The sequence below is a fragment of the Cyprinus carpio genome, unplaced genomic scaffold, assembly GCF_018340385.1.
Source record: "Cyprinus carpio isolate SPL01 unplaced genomic scaffold, ASM1834038v1 S000006694, whole genome shotgun sequence".
In the NCBI taxonomy this organism is placed as follows: Eukaryota; Metazoa; Chordata; class Actinopteri; order Cypriniformes; family Cyprinidae; genus Cyprinus; species Cyprinus carpio.
Window position 1 is genome coordinate 354,154 of NW_024879306.1, and position 20,215 is coordinate 374,368.

Here is a 20,215-nt window from a genome sequence, read left to right on the forward strand (position 1 = left end):
TGCACGCACCTGTGTTTCTAAATAAGCAATGAAAACTTGATTTATCCCATAACTGAAAGTAATCACAGCCCAGTCCATCTGTAGGCCTTCATTATACTTTTGCACCGCGAATCTCAGTCATAACTCTGTTGATTGTTTTTGTTGCATATGTTGCCCTAGACCTTGATTTAGATTCCTAGTTTTTTTTCAGGCACATTATTTTTACAGTGTTAATATGTACAGTATTAAATATGGCCAGAAGAATGTTATTTAAAATTGGAGAATTTTTTACTTTTTTTTTTTTCGGGGGCCATAAACTATGATTCAGTTTAGGGGTACCCTCTCCTAAAAATATAAAGGTGATCAGCTGCATATTTTGCTTGACAAAATACCAATTTATACAATTGTGGAGAATAGTAAGCATGATATTATAAAGATATTAAAGGAATATAATTAAATTCTGAGAATGTATTAGAATAGAAAAACATGTATTTTAAATTATATATTACTATTTCCACAATTACTACTGTTTTTTACTGTATTTAATGGATCAAAAATAAAAGCCAATTTTAATGATTCCAAACTTCTGAAACAAGTAGTTGACTTTAATGTGTTTGCATATATTAATACACATGAGTTATCAATCACGTTCTAATTTTATTCAGGAGCCACAGAAGTTACCTAAAATGATCATGTAATTCTCATGCATGCCTCATTTTCACCCATTCCTGTCTAAAGACGTCAAACGTGAGAGGACAGACACAACGACAGTGTGATGGGAGCATGTCTGGGGCATGACTATATTTATGCTTAGTGTGTGGAGATTATCCCTTATGGATACGCGTAGATGCAGTCAGCAAGACTGGGTAATTTACCAGTTTGTCTAACAGACAAGATGGACTTAAGGCGAGAGTGAAGGCAATTTTCCGACACGCTTGTTTTGGGAGCAAGGACCCTATGAGAAGCGCAAAAGAGGCGAGCAGGACTAGAGAGACGAAAGATTAACCTGACCTGCGTTGTGTAGCACCTCCGCTTGACGGTTTTTATTCTTATTCAACTCTCATGTCACTAGCATCAGGCGGAGATACACTTTCCACCCTCCTGAAAGGATACATCTCGCCCTCTGCCTTGTTTTTCTTTTAACCTTCCACCTTTCATTCCTCTTCTTTTCCTTGTCTTCTCTCCTATCTGTTTCTGTGTTCTCTTTCTTCCTCTCACTTGAAGAGAAGGTCATCCAGAGTAGATGCCCATTCTGAGATAGCTTCACCACAAAACTCAGGCTGAGCACTATGGATCTTTTAGCACATTTTTGCTCAGCAAACTCCAGCTGTGCTCAGCCCTTGGGAGGTGATGGAGCTCCCCGTGGCCTGCAGTCTCCTTTTTCGGTTGTAAATCCATGTCAAGAGAAACCATCAGTTTGCCGTCAGTGAACCGTGTAACAAGCTACAGCTCCTGACTATGCCATTATCCTTAAGACCAACTGATTGCTTGGGTAGGTTTACGCACACTGGCCAATTTAGCTATCAAGGGATTACACCTTGTGTTGGTGTGGTAGGAACAGCTTGTCGCACAGCAGCTTCTTAGTCGAAATGAGGAGTTAGGGTAAACTCCAGCCTAGACCCAATAAATGAGAACTGGCAACATGACCTTTTTTTATAAGATATTCTGCCCTAATACCGGCTCTCTAAAGTATAGTTGTATTATGTAAAAAATAATAAGGAATTGCAAGATTACAGCGAGTATGTTCAAATGAAAGAAAAGAAGGCACATTTGTGGGGGAAAAAAATCTGGTCTTTAATGGGCTACATACTTGCATAAATGACCAGGTTTGTTGCAAGCAGGTCAGCCGAACCCATGCTACTTACCTGTCGAATCACAGCAGTGTGGTCTACGCATGCATATCTGCAATGGTACTCCAGCCATATAGAAAAGACAGACGAGTCTTGTCTCCTCTGGGAATCATTGTGGCGTATCACTCTCTGGGGTGACTTCTGAAATCCACTTTCTGTCTCATATGTGCCACAATCTGATTCAGAAGCCACTCCTGTTGAATAGACGTCAATGTGTTTAAGATGCAACTGGTGTTAAAAGAGATACCTGATCCTAAATAAGGGTTGTGGAAATAAAATTGAGATTGACTGACTTAGGGAGGAAGGATATCGGTGGGCAGTAATGTGTCGTCAGAGCAGGTGTGAAACGGGGCCTGAAGGGTATACTAGAACCCTTTTAGAGTCTGAAAGCTAGAAAGGAGGAGTTTCAGTGATATGGTTAAAAGTGTTCCCAGAGGAGGTTCTGCATTGTGCAGCGTGGCCCTTATTTCGGAATAAAAAGGTGCTAAAATGGAAATTGTGGGCGTAAAATTATCTAGAATCAGATTGACCAACAACCGAAGAACAGATGAGGCCTAATGATTTTCATTTGTTTCACTAAGTGTAGCTTGTTTCCTTTTAGCCATGGGATTTTTTCTTGTTTAATTCTTTTAAATGTACAAACCTTTTCTGTCATGCATTTCATACGTCTTTGTGGAAGCAGTGGTGTGATGTTGATTTTAATTAAAAATCGTTCATTACGGATTAACCATTTCAAAACAACCAAAAACATATGGATATTCCCATGTTTACCAGCTTGACCGGCACAAAATATGAACGCCGTGACCTGTTGTTTTCAAGGAAGAGAAATTAAATAGTGTGAAGATGAATTAAGGTGCTTTCTCATTGGCCAGGAGAAGGACTGGAAAACGTACGCTTCCTATGCTCTTCATCAGTAAGTGCTCTTGGTTTCAGCCCAGTGAACACCTGGCATTGGTCCTTATTCTCTGTGTTCAATCAGTTTATCACAAGATGTTCTGGAGTATATCAGTTATTAGTTTGAAGAACGTCTTTGTTACCTATGGTTGTGGGGGGGTGTGGCATTGTAACATTTGTATAAGTTTGGCACACTGTATTGAATTCTTTTTTTCTTCTCGAACAGGCAGGGGGGCGATCGTGGCTGGGTCATAACTGAGCAGGAGGAGGTTTTCATTTGAGCCCGTGGGGGGCTAACGGGAAAATCATGTGACTGAGCAGGAGGAAGAGGATGGTGGCCGTTCTCCACATTGTGTACCGTTCTGCTGCCGTGATAAGAAGCCTCCTGTTAGCCCACAAGCGTGCAGATTTTCACTCCAAAGGTTAGTCCTGTTCAGCAGCTGTTCAGTGTTTATGTTAACCTGCATATTTTGCCTGTACATACATACTAAACAATTCTCCTGCATTTAAAGAAAACATTAAATCCCTCTTGTGTTATGTAGTTGCACCATTGTTGCACTGTCTAATATTTCAGCATATCTAAAGCATTTAGATTCTAAAGCACTTCATTTCAAAATAGTTGCACTGACATTTACTGTCAGTGTGGTTATAACTAATGGTTCATGTGGTGGCATGCATTGTTAAACCCACGAGAGTCAAAGGAGGCCTCTGGTCAGCTTGGGTTGCACTGTTTGGATCTTCGTCCACTGACTGCCAGTCGAACATCATGCGTTATATTATTTGTTAATGAAGTGCACACGTTGAAGAAAGAGTGTTTGTCAACCTGTATTGTGAGTCATGTAATTGAAACAGAAATTTGGGTTGTGAAATCGGTTTTATGAGCAGTGTTTTGGGGAAAGTTACTTTTAAAAGTAATGCCTTACAATATTGCGTTACTCCCTAAAAAAAGTAACTAAATACGTTACTTAGTTACTTTTTATGGAAAGTAATGTGTTACATTACTGCTTGCATTAATTTCACGTTACTTTTTAAATATGAGCAGGGCTTGATTGTTTTTAATATAAGAAGTTCTATTTATAGCAAATGTAAAAGCCCTTTCACACCAAAAAGTGTAAATGAATAAACCTCAGGCTGAAGGAAAAGTAAATTCACGTCTGTACCAGTAGAACACAGGAGAAGAAGGTTCAACACTCTTCAGCAATAAAAAAAAAAAACAATGAAGCACAATTGTTAGATTATCTAAAGTCATTTTTGATTATTAGTATGGTTGAACATAAGGGAATCATTTAAAGGTCAGCAGCACAGACACTGTTAATAAAATGGGAATAGATACATTTGTGTTATTTAATATATTTAGTTATTGCAGGGTTTGCGTCATATCTGAGTTTGCCGTTCACTGTTTTTGATTAAGTTTTTGATGAATACTAAATCTGTTTGGTGTTGTTTGTTTTTTTGTGAGTGGGATGAATTAACGCTCATTCACATTTAGTCTAGAACTACAGTAACATCATGTTCACACAGCGCACACAACGCCTCCATACTTCCGATTTCTCCCAATATGGGAACAGGAGGCTTGTCAGTCAAAAAATGGGGGAATACAAAGTAACTGGCGTTACTTTTTTGAAAAAGTAACTCAGATATTTTCTTGTAAATAAAAAAAATAATGTGTTACTTTTCTAGTTACTTAAAAAAAAAAAAATCTGATTACGTAACTCATGTTACTTGTAATGCATTACACCCAATTACCCCCAACACTGTTATGGAGACAGCCACTCAGTAAAATGTTACTGATTGTTTAAACAGTTTTCAGCTTTGTGTAAAAGGGTTTATTTTGACCAAAAATAACTTCCAATATGACATGAAACACAACTGGATATGATATGAGATTTTGGACCTATTTATGTTATATGTTATAACCCCTAATGATGATAGTGAATAATTTACAGAGAAATAAATGACTTTTCAGATAAAAGCCTTGATGTACTATGAACACAAACTTTCAGAGCTCAAAATTTCCTCCCTCTTACGTTCTTAATGGCAAATTTTAGTTTTAGGTAGCTTTTGAGCATTTAAACATGCTGTCGATTGAATGCTTAAAAGTGACATTTTGTAGCTCTGCCAAGCAGCTGTTGAGATGTTGTTAGCACCATTTGGTCCATGTACTTATTCAGGAGGTAGAAAAATCAATTCAAAACCATGCGGCATGTCAGTACATCTGTTGTGTAAAGCCCTCTGAAACTGACTATTGGCACTTTAAAAATGTTGTTTTTGTTTTAAGGATATGTTTAATGAAAAAAATAAATAAATGTGCAAGTGGTAATGGGTCCAAGTAGTCTAAGCATTCATATGTGTCATATGTTTTTATTTATTGATTTTTTAACATTTTGAACTTTCTGTACAGTTTTTATACTCATTCGATTTGTGGGGGGAAAAAACGAAAAAAAAATGAAAAACAAAAAAAAAAAACAAAAACAACATTTGGTTTCCATTTCTTGTCAGAGGAGTGGCCAGCCATATGGGAAGAAAAAAATAACTGTTGTACATGCAAATAAACAATTATGCAATTAAAAATTGGTTTCGCCTTTCTAACAAACTTACAGTAGCTGTTCACTAAACACATCAAAATTAAAAGGGATGGATAGCAAATAATATTGATTATGAAATGAATACAGAATCAGATAACACATTTTCATTAATTAAATGAAAATAAATATTTATCTGGTCTTCACTTTCTGGCTATTTATAGGAAACAAATATTTTTACCTTTATTTAAATAAAGCATAGTATGAATTAATTAGTGCTTCAAATAAATAATTGCATTATATTTTGCTCTGTTACAATGTTTTGTGTGTGTGTGTGTGTGCGTGTGTGTTTTTGTGACATATAAGGACACAATTGGTATAATGACATGGGTATGACACAGGTATTACAAGGAGAGGGTGATTTATGAGGACATAACCCATGTCCCCATTTTTCAAAATGCTTTTTTTTGAGAAAGTAAAAATGCCACAAGTTTCCTGTAAGGGGTAGGGTTAGGTGTAGGTTTGGTGTAGGGCGATAGAATATACAGTTTGTACAGTATAAAAACCATTACGCCTATGGTATGTCCCCACTTTTCACAAAAACAAACATGTGTGTGTGTGTGTGATAAGTAATAAATATTTTATTTTTATCAACATATTTTTTTATTCCAAGATTTTAAATTGTAATCCTGTTTCAGTTGTTTTTGGAAACAATTTACAGTGATGTTCCATTTGTTAACATTAGTTAACTATATTACATAACATAAACTAACAATGAAAAATACTTCTCAAGCATTTATGTTGATTCCAACACATACTTATAATAAATCAAAAGTTGTTTCTATTTAATGTTATTTTAATTGACCTGAGCTAAAATGAACTGACAATGAACAGTTGTATTTTATTAACTAACGTGAAAAAAATGAATAAATACTATAACAAATGCATTGCTCATTGTTAATGTAAGTTAATGCATTAAATAAAAGTTAACAAATGGAACCTTATTGCAAAGTGCTATTAAGTTTTGTTTTGTTTTGTTTTAACAAAATGAAAAAAAAATAAAAGCTTGCCTGTGTGTTTTTGTCCAATTGATCACCTAAAGGTCAATCAATCATGACCTTTAGCACTAGAGGCGTAGACGCGACGGTGCTCTGGTATGAGGAGCATCATAACTTTCAGTCGTTGCTGCATTGTGTAGCTGTGCATTGAACGGGTCCTGGAGTGTTCAGTGAATATGGGGGATTATGAAGGTCTATTCTGAGCGCTCGCGCCTGACACCAGAGCCGCCTATAATAAAGGAATAAAAGCTGTGGAGAGGAAAAATTTGTTTCCATAAGAGTGCATCACAGAAGGATCTGGAAGGAGACAGATCTCTTAGCAAAGTGTAGACTGGTGTTAATGCTTTGTCATTGACACCTGCTTCTCAGCTGATTCCACTTCTGGAGTGTTATGGTGTGTGTGTGGTGTGTGTGTGTTTGCATGCTTTTCTTTCTGTGTGTAACACCCTGTTATGATAATATTATCCATACTGAGCCCCACACACCCTGTTGTATATGCATTTAATAAATGGCATCTCTGTACACATGTACAAAGTAATCTCTGTGTTGCTTGGTGAGCTGCAGTGTGCGCCTTTGAAGCACTAGGGTGAGTCTGGATGGCGTGGGGGGAAGCGACGCTTGGGAGGTGGTCGTGCTGCACTCTACTGTGAAGAAGTTTTTCATGGCCAGATGGTCATGTGACACAAAGACAACATAACTGAGTTGTGTTCCTGCTATTTTGCATTTCACCTTCCCAGATTTCATACCAGGTGCTATACAATATCAGCTTAATGGTTGTTCTTGAGGTGAACTAAGAGGTCTACCAGTCTGTTACAATTTAATGTCTGCCATAGTAAAATTTGTTGAACATGAGCATTATGTTTGTAAATCATAATCAAACTGTGAGTTCCTGAAACATTTTCTTTCATGGTGAATTATTGCAACAAGAACTGGGTGACTTTAGAGAATTTACTATATGTGCATAATGATTTTGCTGGTTCTATAAAATAATGCAGCATTGTGAATATTAAGATTATTCAATTAGGTTTTAAAAAGAGCCATTATATTAATTTTGCATGGTACTGCATTTTTTTTTAATGATGATAACATTTGATTAGTAGAGAATGGGAGGCCAAGGAGCCCCAATTTCATAGATATAATTAAAATCCTGTGCAACGGATTTAAATAGTGTACATCACTTTTCTATTTTCTAAAAGAATAAAATTGGTTTCCCATAAACATATTTATTTTTAATTAAATTAAAACCAATTCATTAACTTCATGAAAAACAGTTCATTTGGATTTTACAACAGAAAGCATATTTCGGTTTATTTATTTGATGCACCAATACTGAATTTCACTGCCGATACCGATAGCGATTATTCAGAATGATATCTGCAATACCAATGCCATTACCGATTTTGATTTTCTTAAGGAAAAAATTCTCTCCTAACCAATGCTGTTAACCACACAGGTAGCCCTGTCATTTTGCACATTGCTATAATATTAAAGGTTAAAATTAACCACAGAGATATTATATTCAACTGTTATTTATTTTCAGATAGTATAATTATACTCAAATAAAAATTTTAAGGGGTCCCATTATGCTTTTATGCTTTTTCACTTTTTGAATTATAGTCTGTGTGTAGTGTGTATGTTTGGGCATAAAAAAATCTACAAATTATAAATCTCAAAGTCCACTCTAAAGGGAGATATTTCATTTTTAAAAAAAAAAAAAAAAAAAAAAAAAACAAACCTTTTCAAGAACTACAGCAAATGTCTTGTTTGGACTACAGCATTGTGTTTTCCGGGTTTTGTGATGTCCAAAGCAGTCCATTAGAATATCATTAAAATAATTCCCTCCTACTGAAAATCAGACAAGACGATGACGAAAAAGAAGTGCTTCATGTTTTGTAATATGTAAAGTAATTCATAAATAACTATTAAAATTAACAGCAATGCATATTTACAGTACCTTTTGAATTTCTGAATTTTTGAAATAAACATAATACATATTACCATTGCACTTATCTGTACATAATAAATGCAGTTATTTTTCAGGGGGTGGGGGTGTGCCCGAAGCATGAATCCATATCCAGAAAAAGGCATGGAAAAACAATAACGTTTTTCTAACAGTTGCCTGTTACATTACAGTACATAAAACGAAAACGGTATTGGATGTGGCGGATTGCGGGGGGTATGGGGGGGGGGGGGGTGTCACGATGCTGGCTCAACATTGTGATGTCTATCAGCCATCGGCGAAGGACGATGCCATCGTCTATCAGCCCAACCCTAGTTACCATTCTTATATGTCTTGCAAAGGTTCTGTGCAATCCTCTTGTTTAATATTCTTGGGCTCTGAAACCGGCTCAATTTGATAATGGCAATATTGATCCCATTCTTAACTGGAGCAGACACAACTTACTGCTTTGGCAAGGGGCGGGGCAGTACTGATACACCGTCTAAGCTGTTCGCCAATCACAACACACTGGGACAGCTAACCAATAACACATTTCATTTTTCGGAAGGCGGGCCTTCATCAAACCTGGAACTAATCAGGCTTTTTTTTTTCTCCAGGCTGGGGAGAAAGGTATTGTAATAATGTAAAAAATTTGAAAAATAATGCGTTTTTCGAACCACTAAGTATGAGAGCATGTTCTAGTACACCCCCAAAATAAAATCAAGACTAAAAGAGCATAATAGGACAGCTTTAAATGTCTGTTTACAACTCATTTGCACATAGTCTTCATAAATACATGAAGTCTTCAAGCCAGATTTATTCAAACATGCATATATAATTATAAGTAAAAAAAAACTCCACTTTAGTGTTGTTTTATAGCTAACTAATGAATTGTTGAACATTGGATAACTTTGCTGAGGTACATGCTACGTTAAATGACATACTGTTCACAATCTGTTTTATTGCCATCTTTCCGCGGTTGAAACACTGATTGAGCGATTACATTAGACATGATACATTTTGGTAAGCTGTACTGTATCTTTCAATATACCTTCTGATGTTTATTCGTGTTAATTTGTGCTATAACTCATTAAAGTGGAAGAGACTCACGCGCTGCGCTGCTGCTTGAACTGAGGTGCTACAGCGATCTGTCACAACACATTTAAAAGCATCAAAATGGCATTCATTGTTTGTATTTATGATAGAATGTACAGGATTTGAAAGCCAAGACTTTGTTTCTTATCAGAAGTAAGAAAGCACAGAGCTCTTTGTGATTATTGGATGGGAGGCGCGCTACAAATAATGGTTGGTGTAGAGAAAAGATCTGGCAACCCTGGCTTGTACTGCGGACAATTCCTAGGGTCAAATAGAGCCTGCTTTAATGTCGCTATTTTTAACTGTTAATGTATTATTGTCATGTCAATTTTGACAGCCCAAAATTCAACATATATATTTATCTTAATTCAGATAATACAGATAATAGAATATTCCAGATTTTTAAATAGTGTATTGTTATCTTCTTTTTTTTTAACTTAAGACAATATTCAATATACATACATATATTTTTGCCTAAAGATGAAAATATTGTAACGTTTTTAGCTCTATCACCCAACAATAATAGAGGCACTTTGTTTCCAAAAATCTGAGTCTATGTGGATTTCATGTCCCTTCCCTTCTTCTCTTTATCAAGAGAATATTTTTTTGGTCAGTGGACTGAGACATGCACAGACAGATGGACCCCCCATGAGGCGTATCCTACAATGCATCACCTGCTTCGACTGCTGCCTCACCCTCAGGATGTTCTTCAACCAAATACAGTTTGTCTGAATAATAGTTGAACTCTGTTTGGGTCACAGATAGATGGTTCATTTGGTAGACCAGAAGTAGACAGCTGTCAAGAGGGTTTAATTTTACACTGATTTTGTCTGGAAAAATAGGGTGAAGCATCCAACAAATTAGTGTAGTAGCACTTAATTGTCACATTGTTATTCTGTCCATATTGGCAAATCCCCTCTGAGATGATGTGCACCACCCACATGAACAGGATAAAATAGTGACTCACCGAATCTCATGTGTCATATTTGGCGAGTGGTTTTTATTGTTTCTTATGCTGTTTTATTATGTAAAAGCAATTTCCATATCACTATTTCCATTGCAAAAAAGGGGGAAGAATAAAGAATGTTTTGAATGTCACACAGGATTTTAATAAATTGCATCCTTAATAACATTATTCCAACATCTATTTGGCTATCTGCCGAATATCATTATCTTATTTTTAAAACAGTAAAGAAAAAAAAAATGCAGTAAAGAACTTAATTCTTCTTTTATTATACATTGCCAAAAAACAGGCCCAGCAGAATTTCTTTCCATAAACTTAAGGTGCTGCCACCTTACAAAGGCACCATTAGATCAATACTGGAATGATCCCTCCAGAATAACTTTTGTGTCTTGTAGGAATTGAACCAGCAACCTTCCAGTTATAAGTCCAGAGTCATAACCACTGCACCAAATCTCCTGCTGAATCAATTTAACTGGCCTTTCCCACATTGTGACTGTTTTTCAAGCAAAGCTGCAGGCCAAATAAGCAGCCATTTAATCCCAGTTCTAAAGTGCAGCCTCCTACACAGTGACTGTCCAGGCCCATTACATCATGTCTTTGGAGAATCACACACATAATGGACAGAAGTGAGGAAAATAAACTGAAATAAATAAAATCCCGTTTCTTTTTTTTTTGGTTTGAGTGTTACCCAATGGGTCACTGAGAGGTCAGTATTGTCCATCATTTTTACTCTATATGCATTGATTGTTTTAAATGTGTTGTGGCAGAATTTGCTGCATTAAGCATTAAAGAGGTCATATGATGTTGCTAAAAAAAAACATATTTTGTGTATTTGGTGTAATAAAATGTGTTTGTGCAGCTTAAGTTTTAAAAAAAAACATTATTTTCCACATACTGTACATTACTGTTTCTCCTCTATGCCCCGCCTTTCTAAAACGCATAATTTTTTACAAAGCTCATTGGTCTGAAAAGCGAGGTGTGCTCTGATTGGCAAGCTATCCAGTACGTTGTGATTGGCTGAATGCCTCAAGAGCCCCTTACTATACTGTGATGCGTGTCCTGGTCAGAGTGTATTTGGTGTAATGAAATGTGTTTATGAACCATTATAAATGAGCCATTTGTTGCATCCAGTGGGCACATAATTATGGATTATAATGACTTATACTGTGTTTTTACGCATTGCTTTGCATCACGTCATGTACTGTAAGCAAAACCATGTCTGCATTTGTGATTGGAGAAACGACAAACAGCAAGTGCTACTCTACACCAGCTCATAATAATCAGCTCATTAGAAAAGAGCTTTGTGCATTATCTGTGTTCCCATTGACATGGTCCCTACACAGTGTTCATTGCTCCCTACTCCCTGAGCAGGGGAAATTTGTTGAAGTTTACCTCACTTCGGAACATTCATTCACAGATTTGTGCTGCACAATGTCTTCACACACAGACAAGTGTGACATCATATACCTCTGACAATTTAAATTCACGTCTAGCACACTTCAGTGCACTCTGAATGGAACATATACGTTCACTTCGAACTGGAATCATGCCGGAATATCCTGTGATGTCCAGTTCGTAGGGCACTTATGCTTGAAAAGAACAAACGTCTGAAGCGATAAGAGAAACATACAAAATGTGCAGAGCAGAGGGACACGAGAACTGGAATTGAGAACTGCTGCTCTACACTGCTCAGAACTCGTGTTTGAATCATCAGTGGCAAATCCTTTACATATGTAAATGTACTTACAGACTGTGAGTCAGAACAGCCGGCATTGTAGTCTTCTCTCCCAGGATCAGGAAACAGTGCTCCATAAAATGTGCTGCACACATCTGAATATTTGGGTTGAACTGTTCTGGAAAAGTGTTGTAAATACAACTTAACCACTGATTTCTAGTTGTGTCCTCTTTTGGAAAGCCAAACAAAGTATTTTCGCTTTCGCAAGGAAACACACAGCCTCTTCACAACATGGCGGTGGCGGTGGCAGCAACAATAAAGTTATGCCTTCTTTCTTTGCTTGAACATTTGGGAGGCGTTATGCAAATCTTCCCACATTGTGACGTAGACATGTGGGGGTGTGTTTAAACAAGCCGTTTAAGAAGGATGTGGACAAGTCTTAACTTTTATAAAGAATATCTCTTTGGGTTTGAGACTTTAGTCTTTGCAACTTTAGGGATCTTATCTATTCACGAACATCTTGTAACACTCCAAAGAGAAAGGAAAACTTGAAACTGCATTATATGACCCCTTTAATGAAGTGTAGAGGAAATGCTTGGTGAATGGTCACACATACGCACAATCACACAACCAGTTTAAATGTTATCTGTCTCACTCAGTTAATAGTTGTAGACTGTCACACATGCACAGATGGCATCCTGCAAAACTCACTGGAAGTCAGAGAGAAAGCAGCTCCTCAATAAGTAGGATGGTACTTCTTGAGATTACAGTATGTGTGTAAGGCTCTTTTTGGCCAGGCCTGTTCTTTCCCAAAACATTTTCCTATTTGAAAACTATCACATCGTTTCAAAAGTGCTTTTATGTCCCATCCTGACAGACTTTGGTTTCTGTAACATTCTTCAGAATTTCTGCTTATGTGCTCTATGTGTAAAATAAAGTCATGCAGGTTCAGAATGTAAATGATGGTAGAAATTGAGTTTCACATCCAGTAGTTTTACCAAGCTGTACCACAGATGTGCAAAAGGTGGTTTTCAACATCAGGTCTCATGCACCTGTTGAATGCATGAGTCTTCATTTTGGGTTTGTTCCTGTCTCCCTCCTATCTGTAGCGACTCACAAATGTATAAATTTTCAGTTCAGCAGAGCTGTTGAATTTCATTGGTCACGAACAGGAACTGTGAGGACAACCATATGGCCTTTGAACTGCGTCCATGTAAAACAAAAATGTTTGGGTTGGACAATCGAGAAGAGGCTTTTGAATGTTTTCCTATAGCTACACCCAGACTAGAACACGATGAAGTCTTCACCCAGAAAGAATACTGAAACACAAAAGGAGAATTTTTGAAGAATCATTATGCATTAAAGTTATTGTAACTGCATGTAACATCACATGTCTCATACACACACAGACACCCAAACAAACTTTATTATTATTGTTAATATTATATTTATTTCCTTATATATTTCATTTTGTGGGATTGGTTTTCTCCCTTCACCACAGGTGGTCAGCCAGTATTCATAGCTACACCTATATAATTATTTCAGTCTTGCCATTTCCATCTGTATGTTCTTTAAGTAGTTCACTGGATTTGTTTGAACTGGACAGATTACAGGGCAGCACCAAAGCCAGTTTTAGTGGTCTTTTTATGGGATCTTGACTCCAGAACATCTGTTCTGAAAGGCCTAATATTACAAAATAATAACACACCCAGTATTCCCAGAGATAGACCTAATAGACTTGAACACTAGAGGAAGCAGCTGGTTGTAGGAACACTTCCTTCACTGAAACTCTATAATTTCCTCACACACTCTCTCTTTGTGTCTCCTTTTCTGTTTCTCTGTCTCTTGCTTACATTTATGTTTCCGTTCATGTGTAACACCTGGAAAGGGGACATATCGATTATCAAAACAAAGTGCTTTATTCCTTTTGCAGTATGAGCGCTGAGTTGTTGCAGTGTATAGTGTATACCTGTTTTATTTATGCTGCTAAAATCCTATATAAAAGAACGTTTAAGAAATATAAACATGTATAATATAATGAAATTGCATGCTATCTGAATACCAAAAGGCATGTTAACGCCAGGTTTAAAAGGGAGTTTTTGTTTTGAAATACAAGCAGCCAGTATTGTACAATGACTTTTTTAAGTTCCCTGTCACAGTTTGATATGCTTGCTTTTTGTCCAGAAAGTACTTGGCATAACATATGTACGCTGAGTTATTTTGCTTTCTCTATCTTTATTGCCCTACACAATATTAGCATTTAGTTTTCCCATCCTCACAGTTTAAGCTACAACAAAGCATATTCTTGGGCAGTTTATCACCGTATAAACCAGAATAACCTCCACTGCACTCAAAATAACTGTTGCTCGGGAGCCATGTGCTGTCAGATGCTTGAGATAATTCTTAAGACTGTTTCATGTGAGAGTGATTCACCTCAGAGTGCCGTTCTCTGTAGGTCTGTTATTGAGCCATCACTCTCAGTGCCACACCACTATTATTACTGAGAGGGGGACAGTGAGGGAAATAGCAGGGTGTGTATCCGCTTGAGCATTTGGGATACACATTACGAAACTGGTGATTCCATCCACCATGTCTGTAAGCAGTACACATGACTTCACTAGTGCTATCAGTTTAGTTAAAATGTAATTTAGTTAACTAATTATATAAATCATAATATGATAATGTAATTTTTTGATCTGTATGTAAGCTTCATAATAAGGACTCTGTTAGATAAAAAATAGCACAGCCTGCATACATTTTAAATTGTGATAATCTATGGTCTAAAATGTAGTTCTTTTAAGTGTTATAAGGAATTAGTTCCCCATGTTGTTGTTTAAAAAAGGAGGAAATACAAAACATTTGGAAAAGTTGGTATGACATATCTCATAACAATTTTGTAACCATATTAATATTAATGTTTTACTGTAAAAATAATGCCTATCTTTCATTGTGTGTTTTTCTTGTATAACAGAAATAAGTATTTGAGAAATTTGAAATTCCTCATTTGGATATTTTCTAAGCAACTATTGCTTATATGTGATTTATTGTGAATTATTTGGTTATTTATTTAGTTTATCATATAAATTAATTGGTTAAATTTTTTTTTGTAACTGACAGCTGTAGTACAGAAGCACAGGAATACAATATTTGTAACTGTTTTTACCTTTTGATAATCATTTATAGAACTATCTGCTTTTTATTGCTGCACTTTTTGTAACTAATAAATGGGAAATAAGTGAGCATAACAGTACAAAATGTCTCAGACTTTTTGTTTTTGTTGATAAATTGTGAACAAAGTTACCATGATCATTGCAGGCGAATTGGGTAATGATTAGCAACTGTTCAGAATTAGCCACATGGTGACATGTTTTTTGGAAGATTTTTCCCACCAGTCTGGTTTAAAACCAGCGCTTACATGATTCTCAAATTGTTTTGACAGTTTTTGTTTTGAGCCCTTTTTTAGCTGTCCACACTTCTGCGTTTCGTTGTGTGATACATATGTCATGTTGTTCATTAAAGTTCCACTCCAGAGTTGCCGGGAACATGGCTACTTTAATAGATATTCACATGCCCTTAATTAGAGATACTCTGGGGGTAATTGAATGCCCAAATGACACCTCTGGCCTATTAGAATTCATTAATGTGTTGTGATTAGCATTCACAGTGCTCCCCAGAGGCATTTGAGGAGAGATCATTTTGAAGCAGGAGGTCTTGATCACACAACTCAAAGATACTACTGCAAAGTCTTGATTATAAGTGTCAAAACTGCACCACAGCCTCTTTGAAGCCTATTAACCACTGTTTTTTAAAGCGGGTATAATGTTTATAATCTCCTGACACTGTATAATTATATTTGAGGTCAAGATTTTTAGATGATGGTTTGAACTGGTTGGTTGTTGGTTCAGAGTGGTTTCCTCAGTTTCAGATGGTTTACTCTGTGTGATGATGGAGCATGTTAGTTTTGAGCATGAGTGGTTTGTTTATTTGGCAGAGGGGAAGGGTTTGATGCCGATAGTTGCTCATGAAAAGCATCTAAATGGTTTTGAATGTGTAGCTGGCAGCTGAAACACCCAATAATGTTCTAGTGGCTTTGATTCATGGTGGCGTCTGGCGTGTCACTCCTCAATTTGGACAAATTTAGCATATTCATGTGCACCCATTAATCTACTATAAAAATGCCCTGCAACTTACACTCATATGCAAGCATTTTTCATTCATGTACAGTGTAGTGGAGTATAATTTATAATCAGAATAGTAATATGCGAACTATCATGTTAAGCAGGTCTGGTTGAACAGGGTACAAATGCAAACACTTAGCAGAGCATAAGGGAGAATCAAAACAGTGTATCAGTGATAGCGGTTTTCTTATTCACCTATCAGATTTAAAGATACTGACAGCCACTTGGAAGTTTATTTAGCAATAATGACCAACTGGCTGTACATTATACTGCTCATTAAATTTATCAAACATATTAATAAATAGACATGAAATACTGATTTGAATGTACTGTTTTATGTGTGAAAAAAGATTTTTGAATGATATGACACATGAATCTGGCATGTAAAAAAGGTTGCCTGGAAAAATGCAATTGTATAATTGTCAATTATGCTATTCACTGATCATTTTGCAAATAATATTTCATCACAGAATGCAGTGATCAGCCAATCAGATTCAGGTATTCCACAGAGCTTTGAGCTTTAGAAACTTTAATTTACTATGACTTTCTTTTGCAGAACATAAAAGAAGATATTTTGAAGAGTTTTGGCAACCAAACAAGTTTTGGTTAACATTGACATTAGAACATTGAGACATTTCTCAAAATATCTTCTTTAATGTTCCACAGATGAAAAAAAGTCATACAGGTTTGGAAGAATATGAAGGTGAGTAAATGATGAAAAATTTTTGGGCAAATTATCCATTTAATATTTGCTGTAAACAGTGTTTTCTCAGGCAATAATATATCTTCCTTTTGATAGTTTTGTCCTTTTGAAATTTTCTCCATTCTTTTAAGTGTTTGGATAAAGAAAAATAGGCTCTTTCAAGAACAAAACTGATTGATTTCTGCAAAGAGTATTGATGATGGTCTAATTAGAGTTTTGACACAAACATTTGTGCTCATTAGGGAAAGCGATATAATCACAAAATGATTGCAGCATCCGACATCAAATAGAACTACCAAATTAAGTCAAGTGTGATCTTGCCAGCATTTGTCCGCATTCAGTTTTGAAACTGATTTATATCATTATTTATGCACTCCATGTCATTCCAAGTCCTTTCTTTATTTTCATTATTTTTATTTACTTTCATTGTAAGCATGAAAAAAAGTGACCAAGTACATAATTTCAAAATGTCTCCTTTTGTGTTTCACAAAAGACAAAGTCAAATAGTTTTGAAACAACGTGAGTAAACGATGACAGAATTATTTACTCTAAAGTAAACCATGTGTTTATTGAACATTATCTAATTACACATTGGCTCCCATAGACTTGCTGAACATGCAATCTGAAGTTTCTGCTTGGTGTATTCTCTCAGAGCCTTGGATGCCTACTTTTTCTCTGGGCTGTTGATTATTTTATCAATATCCACAATGATCTCAGACAAGTGGTCAAACTAGTTAGCGATTCTGCAGTGTAGACATGAGTGTAAGAGAGAAATAGTGTCGAAAGTGATGTATGAATACATATACTACTGCTTTTAATCACTGTATATGTGGCCTTCACTTAAAAGAGTGGGCAAATGTGTATACAGTAAGCCTGATTAAAAAGATGATCTCCAGTAATTATGAGGGAGCTGATTTTACTGTCCTTGAGGCATGGCTAATTGAATGAACACTTCTTTTTCTGGTTTTACCACAGTCAATAGCCTGTGGGCCTTCTGACCCTTGGGAAAACATGCTGATCAAGTAGTGTAAGAAATTTGCATATGCACTGCATCTATTGGAAAGCAAATTTCCAGGAAAATATGCATGCAATAATCTTCCATTTGCACATGTGCTCAGCCTTCCTCTACTCTCTCCAATAGAACATATGTCTTTGTACCATTAGGTTTATCCAGAGGGATTGAAGCGAAATAAAAGCAGTCCAGGGTGGCCACACAGCAAATGGTTAAGGCAAAGAACCGATACCTCCACTGGCTTATGGAGTAATTGTGTGCTGGGAAACCGTAGGACTACCTAATACAGCCACACGCTTTTACTCAAGCGAATCTTATGCCTGCAGTACCCAAATCAATTTTACCCCAAGCGATGGACATGATTTATTTCCACTAGTCTGAGCACCTTGCTGTATTGACATTCTTTAGGTTTCATTATTGTGCAATTTGTAGGGATTTTTTTTAGGAAGAAATAATGAAATTGCTTGGAATTTTCACTACTTTCATTCTTGATTTAAAGTAATATTCTATTGATTGATGAATTCAACATTCTACATACACTACCGTTCAAAAGTTTGGGTCTCTTTTACTCACAAAGGCTGCATTTATTTGATGAAGAAATAAACTATAAAAATAGTAATAAAGTGAAATATTATTACAATTAAAAATAATATTTAGCAGAAGAAAGAAAACCATGCAAAAAAAAAAAAAAAAAAAAAAATCCACTAAGACCTAAAACAGAAAAAATGCTTGTGATTGTAAATGTGATTTCCTTACTTTTTTATAATGATCGCAGATTCTACGATCAATTTGATTTCACAGCTATTTACACCTACTTCAGTAATATTTGTCAGGTTGTAAGGACATTTTGTGCATTTAAAATTAATAATGCATATAAGCTGGCAACACTTCAGAAGCCTTCAAAGAAAAAAACAACAACACCCTCACTTTACTCCATCACTGGTTACTAAGTTCAGAATTTAATTTTACATTAAACCTTGTACTCCTTTTCTTACTAGCATTGTTAGTCAGACGATTTTTTTTTCCAGCAGAATATGTTTGTTTTTCAGTTTTGTATAGGCAGAACAAGGACACAAACTTCACAATTTGTCAGTTTATTATAGTGTGAAGTACAGTACTGATTGTCACAAAATCAACATTAGCTTAATATCATGTTCCATTCATGTCGTGATTCTGTGGATTTCTATGTCATCCTGTTTGTGTGAGTATATTTGTACATTTTAAATTTCAGACTTCAATCACTGATCATCTCCCCCCTGAAGAATCTCTGAAATGTCAGTTTTGATCACATGCATAAGGAAAATTAGTTTTCGTTTTGACTGATGATGAATGTATTAAATGTCCACTTGAAAATGTAATCAAATCCAGTCATTACAATTTGCTCAGATCACCTTGACCAAACGAATTACCCAGTGTTATATTCCCTTTGGAAGTTTTTATTCTCTGTCGCAGTTTTGCAAAAAGACAAAGACGTCCTGAAGTTGTCAGTTGCTGGAAGAGTGTAATGGGGTATAATAGACTCCTCCCCTCAGTATATCAGTGTTATGAAGAGAAAAGAGAGACGGCTGTCTCCTTTAAGTGTTTTTGGCAGCTTAACTGATAGTAATGAAACATAACAGCCTGCCATAATAACTGTCACTATTACTTAGTGGGCCACTGAAGGGAATAAAAAAGGCTCAGACTGAAACTCCAGTCTGTGCTGTACTCTATACTTGCACATATGACATAATTCTGTCTAAGGTTGTCTGTGCAAGGGAAAGAAGTCAAACTTTGACATGATAATAGCTTAGTAATGCAAGCCTGTTGTACTATGTCTGTAAGCTAGTGCTTTGGGAATGGTAGAAAACTGTTATAGCTGGATGTGATTCTGTCAATGGATGAATATCTTGAACAGGATAACAGACACAGAATGGAGACATACTTGGCAATGCTATCACCTTCACCTTCAGCTTCCTCAGCAAGGCAGTTTTCATCTTGCCGGTGTTTGGGGTCATTATCATGTTGGAAAACTGCCGTTCTGCCCAGTTTCTGAAGGGAGGGCATTATGTTCTGCTTCAGAATGTCACAGTACATGTTGTAATCCATGTTTCCCTCAATGAAGTGCAGCTTTTATGTTCCAACAGCACTCATGCAGGCCCAGATCATGATGCTGCTACCACCACCATGTTTGACAGTAGGCAAGACACAATTGTCTTGGTACTCATCACCAAGGTGTTGCCACACATGCTGGACACCATCTGAGCCAAACAAGTTTATCTTAGTCTCATCAGACCACCGGACATGGTTCCAGTAATTCTTGCTCTTGGACAGGTTGTCTTCAGCAAACTGTTTGCGGGCTTTCTTGTG

The 20,215-nt window shown here is 36.3% G+C and overlaps 1 protein-coding gene across 1 annotated transcript in view; it reads left to right on the top strand.

Moving 5' to 3' along the window:
• The first annotated feature begins 3,025 nt into the window (after window positions 1-3,025).
• The window catches only part of LOC109053459 (A disintegrin and metalloproteinase with thrombospondin motifs 2-like), an 80,299-nt gene continuing 63,109 nt past the window's right edge, over window positions 3,026-20,215 (top strand). The window contains exon 1 of the mRNA XM_042755375.1: window positions 3,026-3,145. Within this exon, the coding sequence (XP_042611309.1) occupies window positions 3,055-3,145 (91 nt within the window). The 5' untranslated portion in view covers window positions 3,026-3,054. The remainder of the gene's footprint in view (window positions 3,146-20,215) is intronic.